At 41.7% G+C, this 11,335-nt stretch overlaps 1 protein-coding gene across 1 annotated transcript; it reads right to left on the bottom strand.

The window, feature by feature from the left end:
- Nucleotides 1-474: 474 nt before the first annotated feature.
- SUPT7L (SPT7 like, STAGA complex subunit gamma) lies at nucleotides 475-11,202 on the bottom strand. Its single transcript, XM_010164990.1, has 3 exons — nucleotides 10,790-11,202; nucleotides 3,013-3,337; nucleotides 475-747 (listed from the first exon to the last, which is right to left on the bottom strand). Exons 1-3 carry the CDS (start codon nucleotides 11,200-11,202, stop codon nucleotides 475-477), a joined length of 1,011 nt encoding a protein of 336 aa, XP_010163292.1.
- Between the last annotated feature and the right edge of the window lie 133 nt (nucleotides 11,203-11,335).

Below are 11,335 nucleotides of genomic sequence, written 5' to 3' on the forward strand. Positions count from 1 at the left end.
TACTCTCTGTACTAGAAATAAAGATAAAAGTGTAGTCTCTTTTAAACTAAAATACATACATATATAAATACAAAAGTTATTTTTGTCACTGTTACATCAGACTAGGAAAAAAACAACTGTACTCGGGTCTGCAACAAATGTCCTAGTTCACAAAACAACAATAAAGCCTTTGGGCCATCACTGTACAAAAACAATCTACCTCACACCAATAACAAAGACAAGAAATTTAACAATCCCCTAAAAATAAACACCATATAAAGTATTTTGTGTTCTACAGGGTCCAAAAATGGAGTAGATATTTAACAAATCCTCGTAACTGATACCTTTGATTCTTTGGTTTTGCATTTAGAAAGCAAGCAAGAGTTTCTCTCCCATCCAAATGGTTTTATTAGAACCTATTTTTTTTTTCTCCCTCTCCTTCCTCAAATTGGGCTCTGCTATTAAAAATGGAAGCAAGATCACATGGAACAGCTGCTAGACTGTTTCCAGCAGTAGGAAGAAAGGCCTACCTGAAGTCTGTGGGGAAGCTTCTACTTCCAAGTTGGCAGAGAAGCGCTCACTTTGAGCTCCAAGGACTCCAACGGGCAAAGACTGGTCACCAGAAGCCAGATCTCCTTCCAGCTCCTCACTTATGGGGAAAGTAATATCACTAACAGGTTCCTCCTTAATCTTCACAGGCTTTGTGTCTTCTGCTGCCTTTTCAGGGTTGACAATCTTCTCATACTCTTCAGAGAGCTGCTTGCTCACCTGTAAAAGATCAGTGGAGGTCAAATAGAGGCCAGAAAGGTCAGAGTGGCTTCAGAGACTCTGATGGCAATTACATTGCAGCGCACTCTGTTCCCAGAATATTATTAACATCTGACCTGAACGAACAAGTAAACAGGTTACCAGCTACAGAGGAAAGATTTTTTTTTCCCTTTAAGAACACCTTCTGTCTTGTAACAAGGGACTTTAATAAAAGAGGCTTAATGCATTAACACATCTGCTTGATAACTATGAGCACCTTTATTTCACAGACAATGATGATGAGGCCCAGAAATTTAAACGGAGCACGAAACAAAAGCAAAGTGTCTCAGTCTCATGTTTTGGTTTTACCTACAAGACTATCGCCCATACGCCAGTAACAAATTTACTCTAGCATTAAAAAACACGCAGCTCAGATATTAATCAGCTCTGCAGTCACCACTAGACAAAGCCTGGGTACCTTCTGTCAGATTCACAGCAAAAACACTGAAGCTTTCTCCAGTCAGAGAAGTGAAAGAAATACAGGAATGAGATTTAGAACTACCCTGTACTTGTAGAAACTCAACAACTGTAAGCAATTAAATTAAACATTTCAGATTTCATCTGCTTCTAACAAATGCTTGTTTACACCACTGAATCACAGCAGTCAGTGAACTGTGCTCAGGAAAAGCCCAAGGCTTTTTAACAGCTGAAGCAAGAAAGGAAAAGAATAGCAAAGCCTGTTTCCCCCACCTAGATATACTTCCAAATACAGAGGCTACTGTGGACGTCAGCCCTGCATGAAGAGCAGAACAAATAAGACAATGACCAGTTGCAGGATGAGAGTCAAACGCATCAGCAGAATGATGCAGAAAAAACCCCAGCTTTTTAAATGAAGACAGAACCTGATGATGTTATTTTTATGCACAAACCTCAGAGTCCATCACAGTTTACATTCACCTAGAGGTGCCTCTGATTTATACTGCCTCTGTAAGCCACAAGGTGCCAACCTTGGGAAAAGAAGAAGCACTGGGTAGCTGCTCCAAGATGAGTCAACTGGCACTCAGCTAATGTGACAAGGAGGAAGGGTTGCAGGGTTTGCCTTTGGTCATGGGCTACCTACTTGATTCTAGACTTGGTTTTTGATGAGTAGTAGTAAAATACCCACTTCAAATCCTTGCACTTCTGTAAAAAGTCCACAACAGGTAGACAGTCATATCATCCAAATAAAAAGCATACGTTTCATTTCATAGAATGCCTGGACCAAAAGAAGCCACACCCTTATTCTTACAACCTATGTTGATATGGCACCTCTTATTCCAAGGAATTTATCAATTGCTTTTATTTCTCTACAGAAGCACAATCCCCTCTAAAGTGGAAGGTAGCACCTGTGTGACAACTCAGATCAGCACAATACTACCCTATACTCTTAAAGCTTAAGCAAGTCACCCCTTGCTTAAGCGAACACAAGCCACTGTACAGCCAAGTAATTTCTGTTCATCTGCTTACTTGTTTTCCGAAATGACAGCAGCTAAAAATCCCATATAAAGCAGAAAGCTCAGTTAATCGGTCAGTACTGATTTTACCTGTACCTATATTTGTGTCTGGGCCACTCAAGAGCTGGAGGCCTCCTCTTAAACCCAGACAAGAGTGGAGCATCTCCCTTATGAGGAAAGGCTGAGGGAGCTGGGTCTCTTCAGCTTCGAGAAGAGGAGACTGAGGGGTGACCTCATTAATGTCTATAAATATGTTAAGGGTGAATGTCAGGAGGATGGAGCCAGGCTCTTCTCAGTGATGCCCAATGATAGGACAAGGGGCAACGGGTGTGAGCTGGAACACAGGAGGTTCCGCTTAATCTTCAGAAGGAACTTCTTTACAGTGAGGGTGACAGAGCCCTGGAACAGGCTGCCCAGGGAGGTTGTGGAGTCTCCTTCTCTGGAGACGTTCAAGACCCGCCTGGATGCCTTTCTATGTGATCTCATTTAGGTTCCCGCTCCGGCAGGGAGATTGGACTAGATGATCTTTCGAGGTCCCTTCCAATCCCCAACGTTCTGTGATTCTGTGAAACCATCAGTAGGTCATTCTTGGCCTCAGTAAGGGCACAAATAAGGGGCTCTGTCTTCCAGTTAAAAAAATCTTGTTTCTCTTTTCCTCGATGACTTCCCTTCAGACCCAAGAGGTTTTCTAATCAGATTTTACTTCAATAAGACCCAGGACTCGCTACAGGAACAAGCCATTATTCTGGGGGTACATTTACTGGTGCAGTGAGATCCCTACTGATCTTCTCACCTGAAGCATGTAGCTGTGATAATCCTTAATGCGGTGTTGCCAGAACTTCTGCAGTGAGAGCACACTGCCAATGCCCACTTCATGGAAGACCTGCTCCATGACATCGGGGAAAGGGGTGTGTCCAAGTCGAGCTTCTCGATCCACAGCAAAGCGCAGCAGTTTGGTGAACTTCAAGCAGTACTCGTGGGCAATGTCTGTCAGGGTCTCCAGGACACTCTCATTGGCACACTCAAAGCCTGTGTGAGCCAGGATGGTGGCCATTGACTGGTAGAGAAGCTGCCGGCAGGAGGACCAACTCAGCTCAGTCACTGGCTCCCCTTTTCCTCTAAAAAACAGAAAAGACAAAAATAGCACGCTTCCAAAAACTGAAAGGAATGTATCAGTTAAAGAGATGCTGTCAATAATAAGGTGATATGCAAAGGGAAAACAGATTATTTGGGGTTCTCATAGAATCACAAATACTTCAGCAACCATTTATGATGCTTACTGATTCCCCAGATCATAGTAGTTCTATTTTGGGAACTGGCCATTGCTGCCACTGCCACCACCACAAGCTCGCCAACAAATTAGTAACCTGGACCTTGACCATTTTTAATTTTGGTCATTTTTGTTAGAGAATAATTGGAGTCCGAATACAATCCCCAACTGTTTTTTGCTCTCGGGAAGAGGCAAACCAAGCGCTGCACAGTGCTGGCTTTCTCTTCACATAGGCAACAAGAATTCAAGCCTCACAAAGCGCACAATTAGGCAAATAAAGCATCCAGATGGCCTACATATATTCTAATATTAGTTTAATCATGGGTGCCATGTAAAAATATTCTAAACTAACCGCATTTCAGGGGACCTTCCAAACTGAAGATAAAGAACATAAATAAGAAACCAATTCCCTGCCTAATGGATAAGGCATCAGCCCCCTAATGGGGTTCTCCACAGCTTCTCCATTACATATGAACACTACTTAGAAAGGGTTTACCTGCTTTCCCTTCTTCCCCTCCCTCCAAATCAGCACTGCCAATTCTCATTTTCCCTTCTAACACAGGGAGATTCTTTGGGTGATCGATGCATGAATGAGGGATGAAAATCTTCTGAACCCTTAAGTAACTCCCTTCCCACCCAAGAGCTTTTTTCCTGGAGACATGAATTAAATGGGTCCTTGACACAAACAAAAAAAAGTATTTTAAGTAACATGAATGCAAATCATTTCCCCTCTCGGTAAATTACATTTCTCTTCCTTATTGTCTCTGATGTCACAAGCCTAATAGTCAGATACAAAGGCTTCTGGGATAGACAAGATCTGAATTTATAATGCAAAAGATCCACACAAAAAGCAAGAAACGGGATACACATACATTTCACAAAGGTACACTGTAGCCAAAAAGACGATTTCCCTGCCCTCATTTCCAGTAGTCTCTAAGTATGACACTGAAAGAATTATCCCCATATGCAACCTAGGAAGTGAACACCAGGCCTGGAGAGGTTCTGCTGGAGAGCAGCATTCCCCAGCCCTGGGTCCGAGACCTCTCTTCTCAGTGTTGCTAAGCAGGAAGGAGTGACCAGGCAGGATGGAGGAGATGGAGAACAATTGACATGAGTACTTCAAACATCATTCATTTACAGTCAGGCAAGTGAATTTTTCATCAAGATGAGTTAACAGAACTATCACATAGGAAAAAGAGAGGACGAGACAAGGCAAGGCCTCTGAAAGGTAAACATATTTCTACCAGGTTTCTCAACACACAATTAAATGCATGTGATGCATTTGCCTGTATCAGTAACACAGTCTTCAAACGCTGATGTCAAAAAAATCAAATTTCCTTTCTGCTAAATATGGGATTTATATACTTTTTTACACTTCATTCGGCACCAGTGGCAAAATTAAGCTAACAATTTCACCCTTCATTTGTTTCTGATCAATTTCTCCCAACATCTTCCACAGCCCACCCTGAGATTCGCCTTGCTCTCACCCTACATTACTTGCATATCACCACACATTCTTTCCAGCAACAAGATGTGATTAAGCAGCACACAGACAGCATTGATGCCTTGGTAAAATTCTCACTGCTCCTGTTTCTCCAATGAGTGCATTAGGTACCGTTCAGTCTCACTGAGACACCGGCTCACAGAGCCTCAGCTCCCCCTGATCCTCAGGGCTGACCCACAGGAAACCAGTGAAACACAGCAGTAAGAAAAGGTAACGTTTCAGGGGGGTGAAAATGGAAGGTTAAACTTAGAGCAATCCAGACCAAAACCATTCCTTTTCAAGAACACCAGCTCAGCACTTTCTGATTATTCAAATAAAGGGGAGGAATCACACTATATTAAGAACTGTAAATGATGATATTTCTAAGTGGATAGTAAGAACAGCATGTGGATCTCAGGTCATGGATTCATCCCAGTTATTAATTGCTGGAAAATTACTCACATCCCAATTCCTACTCAGTTATGTAACTACTTTGTAAAGAAGACAGCAGGTGCTCTAACAAGATGGATTAAAAGATCATCAGTTCCCTTATAAACCAAGTGCCACCCATACTGATTTTACATCTCCCTCAGAACCCCCCACCCCCCTCCACCTCCCAGCGACAGATTTCTGAAGTTCACAGCCACATGTCTCATACAACACTGGGACCAGGAGGTTACAACAGAAAAAAACCACCCATCAAACAAAACCAATCAGAAAACAGCCATCAAAATCTATGCCTACAAAAGAGAACCTCTTCTTTTTTAACACATATAAAGGACACATATACCTAGCTGTCCAGCAGCCATCTTATGCCACCAAAAACACCAAACTACTATTAATGCAGAGAGAAATAAAGAGCCATTACTGACGCTCTGCCATTCAATCAAAACACTATGGACAAACTTAAACCAGACAGAGAACTTGGAAAGCCCAAGCAGGACATTCAGTCACTTGTAAAGTAGAAAACAACAGTTTAGCAACATGTATCACTGCTCAGAAGCAAAAGAGAATGTTATATCTCTTTTAAACTCCTAGAGCAAAAGAAACTAATTGCCAGCATTAAAATGCAGCTAGGTCACAATGCTGAAAGGGATATAATCAACTTGAAATCTAATCAATTAAAGAAAGAGACAAAAGAAATTTCAGGTACTGTACTCAAAACCAAATCCCCACCTTTTGTTCTTGGTAAGGTCAGTCAATTATGTTTTGTTTTTCATAACATTTTCTTCTCTTGTTTTCCTGTTTCCCACAATAAACAATAGAGGAAGATGATTAAAAGCCTGATTAGACAGCAAAAATTGAAATATTGTTGTAGATGTTAATGGAAAAGCACAAATGAGAAAATATCTTTTTTTCTTCCTCTTTAACTTTTAGGTACTGTCTTATAAGAATGCACATAAACAAAAACTGCCACATAGAAACACTTAAGCTAAAAGCAGCTACCTAATGTCAAGACTTCCCAAAAAGGAGCAGCAAACTTCTCTTCCTTGATGATCATAGGTAGAGAGCCTTCGTATTTGATCTTATCCAGATATCTAGCACCTACAAAAGCACCCCTCCAGATACTATCATTATGCAGAATACCACCCTCTGCAGCACTTAAGTGCTTTCCTGAAAGGCTCCCCATCCAGATACCATCCAAAGCCAAATCTATTTAACATATTACCAGGGTCATACAGCTGCATATTAACAAGAGCGCTTTAATCCCTAAAAATCTGTCACCAGAGATTAACAAGACTGGCAATTAAGCCTGTGACTTGGAGGTGATGATCTCTACAGAATATACAGTATGAAATTTATCACAAATACTGGCCAACTGTCACTCTTCAATTTTGCATTTCCAGTAGGATCTATATATTTGTATACGGGTAACCAACACTAGATGATGTTCCTGCCAAGCCACAAATTCATCAGACCCAAAACCCAGCCTTCTCCCACTGCTGCCAGCAAACCTGCAAAACGCAGAACTTTACAACAGAAAAAAGCATCCATTTATACCAAGCAGGCTTATTTTCAGATTTAATAAGGTTTCAGAACTCGCAAAAGGCCACATTCTCCAAAGGCACCACAATCCATTCACCCAAGCTCCTCTCCTGTAAGGCTGTTTTTCTTAGAGGGAAGGAGATCTTGTGGTTAATTTCCCGTGCAACTATATTCAACTCTATTTTCCCATGCAACTACAGGGGAAAGGGTTTGGGCTAAGTTAGTACAAGGATCGACAGCTGAGGTTCACTCAACTGCAGTAACGGATTGAAGTGCTCTGCTCCCTCCTAGGTAAGCATAAGCTAGCAGCAGATGGAAGGAAGGGCTGTTTTTTCCTATGAACACATCAATTTTATGAAACTGCTAGTGGAGTTGACTTTTTACCAGATGAAGTGCAACAAGATCACTTATTTTCCCCAAAACAGTAAAATAAAGGAGAATGGAAAAACAGGATTATACTAGACAGTGCATCAAAGAACACAGCACACCGACTCAAACCAGAAAGTTGTCTCCTTTTGGAAAAGGGATTCTTTCTACCTCATCCTGAGTAAATCTCTTTTTAATTATCTCTGCTATGTCTGCAAAGGCTGCACAGGTATAAAACAAAACTGCCCAACAGATAATGGTAAGAGGTAATAGATAATGTCTGGAAAATAAATTGGTTCCCAGCGGCCCAACCCAGAAGACCACATAGTTTAGGGGCTAAACTGAAGTACTTAGTCGGGCAGGGGAAGTACATTCTGCCTGCTCTAACTTCCACTGCTCCAAATCCTTCCCAGTGTTGAACCTGCTATCCCATCAACACGTGCTTCCCTACTTCCATACAGACACTTCTTAACTATAAGCCCTTCTGCCATGAACTCTCTTCCCACTGCAAGCTCCCAGTTTCATTCCCAGATTATCTTTCAATGCAAAGCAGACATCCATTGTGGCCAGGAACACACATGTCAGAATGGCAGAGAAATCTGTTCAGAAACCAGTCATGCACACACCAGAGAAAGCATCTGAAGTGGGACATAATGAGCAGGCTAGATTTCTTTTGAAGATGGATCCATGCTAATCAGAGGAAGTTGAACAGAGAAGAAGCAAAAGCTAGCAGCAGCATTACAGTAAGAGCCTCCAGTTCAAATGGTAGCTTCAAGTCTACAGTTCCTCACTCATTCTTCATCAATTAAGCTTACCTTCTGTTTTTATACCAAACAAAACCTAATGTTAATCCCTTATTGTGTATTCCAAGAACTGTAACATCAAACAGTTGCAAATCACTAGGACCAGATGGCAATTCATCCAGGAATACTAAAGGAATTCAAGGATGAAATAGTTCAAAGCTGTGGTGAGTCACCTCTTGCTTTAAACTGCCTTGGCCCATGAGGATCAGAAGAAAGAAAATGTGAAAACATTTTCTTCTAATAGCTTCAGAAAAGATGTGAATAACTGCAGGCTGGGAAGCCTGATATATTCTGGTGCATCAGGGAAATTCAAATAAATTATAAGAATAGAATTAGAGGACACATGGGTAAATATGATACTCTCAGAAAGGGTCCAGACAGCTTTTGTAAATTGAAAACCTGCTTCATAAACACCAGAGTTCTCCAAATCCATGAACAAGCAAGTACTTAAGAGATCTCCACTGGGGAGCCCATGTCTTTCCTTGAGGATCCGTGCCAGAATCAAGGTTCATTTCAACATATACAAACAGTCTGGAAAAATGGAGGAGAGGAATAGCATCATGATTAAAACTACTGGTGGTACAGATTTTGGGGGGTTGAAGAGACCAAAACAACTGAAACCTAGCAATAAATTAGGCTCTGCCTGTTCCTCATCTCAAAAGGGACAAGGAGGTAGGGTTTACAGGTATGGGGTGGGGCAGAAGGGAAGAAAAACAAAATTAATCAGGGGAATAACAAAACAGAAACCAAGGGTGTGGTGTCAAAAGGCAAAAATGAATAACAAGAAAACAGAAGAGGACATGACTATAATAAAGAAACTTGTGGTCTGATTCAGGCTCTTCATTCTTATCTTCCTTTCTTCCTATGTCTAAATACACCTATGCACTGCTTCTCAGACCCAAGTTACTGCCAAAGAAAATGGAATTAAAATATGGATTTAGTCAAATACTGTAACATCAAATACTGTAACATCAGACAGTGGTACTTCAGAAGGCAGCATAAAATTAAGCACTACCATGTTCTATCAAGGGGAAAAATGGTCTTTCTTAAATTGTTTTTATACACTAAAAACAGGCATCGGCATATCATACAACTTTATTTTTACTACTGTAACAGCAGCTGCTATTCTTAATCCATGTAAGTGTCTTAAAACAGTTAAGAACAAACATGCAACAACAAACTCAAAGCTTTCCTCCTGGAAAAGCATAAATGTGTTTGGTTTAGCAAGCACACAATTAAATTCTAGTCTACACTGCAGTTCATTATAAATCCACTCTCTATCAGCCACAAAACATTTCATTTCAAAACCATGTATCCAGTTTTTACAATCTAGTCCTTAAACTCCCCCATGTGGCTGACTGCTAAATAACATTTCTTTATTCGGACCCCAAAAACACACAAGGGACAACAAAAAGACTGAGCAGCCTCCAAATCATGGACAGAGCCACAAAAAACTGAACTTAAAGCTGAAGCCATCGGGGAGGGCAGAGCAGAGCAGAACACTGCTCAGTTCTACAAACCACAGGGGCAGAAAGAGCAGGAGTCACAGGGCTCAGACTTCATCCTCAGAGGCCTGGACTTCCCTTCACCCGTCTCAGATAATTACTCTATTCTGAGAAGGATGATGGTGTTCCTCCACATACAGCACTAAAGAACAGTTCTGCTGTTCAGAGACTATGATACTAAAGGCAACATCTTTCAATAAGATGCATTTTATACAACCTCAGGCCATTAAAGATCTTGGTGGCATTTAACTGATGCATTATATTTTATTGATGCACATTTTTCCCATTTTAAAAACTAAAACGTATTATCATCTCCTGTATCATGTTCATTGGTGCCCAGTCTTTAATCTAAGAACAGAAAGTTATAGGAGTGAGGATTAATCCCTAAATTTAAATGCACATAAGCTGGAAAGTATAATGAGATCCTGCAAGAAATGCAACACCTCCTTGTGAATTTAGTGCTTGTCAGAGGTGTAGACAGGAAGGTGGTGGCCATACTATTTAATCAAAGATTGGCTGCAGAGGCAGAAGCAATGCAACCTTTCTCTACATTTTCCCCAGTCCTTGGCCGGTGGAGCCAGCATCAGAAACAAGAATTCCTTTCACCCATACTCATCGCACCTCTGACCAGAATAACACCAAGAAAGAGGGTGAAATGTGGTAGTTGCTACGTCACAGGTCCTTGGCCACTGAAATCCTGCAAGTATGTTATCAAATCATCTTTTCAGAACATACAACTGAGCAGCCAAAACTAGCCAAAACCTGATCATGTATCTTCTAGATTTTCAGTGGCAATAAGACCAGAGTAAGGGACCTAAATAGAAGAGACCCCACATTCTGTAACTAAACTTGTTAAAATACTACTGAAGATAGCAGAAACGTTCATAAACATTTAGTGTAGCACTAACAAGACAGAAATCAGCACTACACATCCACATTTTATAGACAGGAAACAAAAGCACATTGATTTTAAACAATGTGCATGTTATCCACATGGGAGAAATCTAAATCTTTCCTTTTTGAAGCTTGTTTTATACTTCATACACAACTGTGTGACCCTTCAGCCTAAGGGAATCGACATAACTATATATATATATAATTTTAAAACACTCAGCCTTGCTTCAGCCAAGAACTAACTCAACGAAATACCAACACACCTGTAGAAATCACTCTCTGGGTCACTGTGCCTCAGATGAAATGGCATTTTGGGGGTTTTGCTATCCAGAGGAAGCAGGTCATCAGGGAGAGGTGGAGAGGCCGGACAAGATGGCAGAGGTTCGTTGTCTTCAGTTTTTATGCCCTCTGCTTGCTGCTGGTTTTGAGCCTGGGCCAAGGCGATCAGGCTGCGCAGCCGCCGGTTGTGCTGGATGAGCTGAATGGTGTGAATGGTGAGGCTGCAGGGCTCTGAGGGGATGTCCAACATGGTGGTCGGCCGGGGTTTGTTCGCGGATGGCTGGTGCAGTGGAGGATCTTGGACTTCCACGGTACGAAACTCACGCTGAAGCAGGTCAAAGGAGCTGCGGTTGGCCTGGTTAGATGAAACTGGAATCTCACCCCAATATCGCAGCATTTTTACACAGGGCAACTACTGTCCTCGGAGCCCAGAAGAAGGGTACCCAGTACCGCGGTACAAAGGAGTCTTGTGGCAGGGAAAAGCGCTGGGATTTGGGCAGCAGCAGCAGCGAGGGGGGCTGGGCTGACGC

This window comes from Antrostomus carolinensis, unplaced genomic scaffold, assembly GCF_000700745.2.
Source record: "Antrostomus carolinensis isolate BGI_N321 unplaced genomic scaffold, ASM70074v2 scaffold17293, whole genome shotgun sequence".
In the NCBI taxonomy this organism is placed as follows: Eukaryota; Metazoa; Chordata; class Aves; order Caprimulgiformes; family Caprimulgidae; genus Antrostomus; species Antrostomus carolinensis.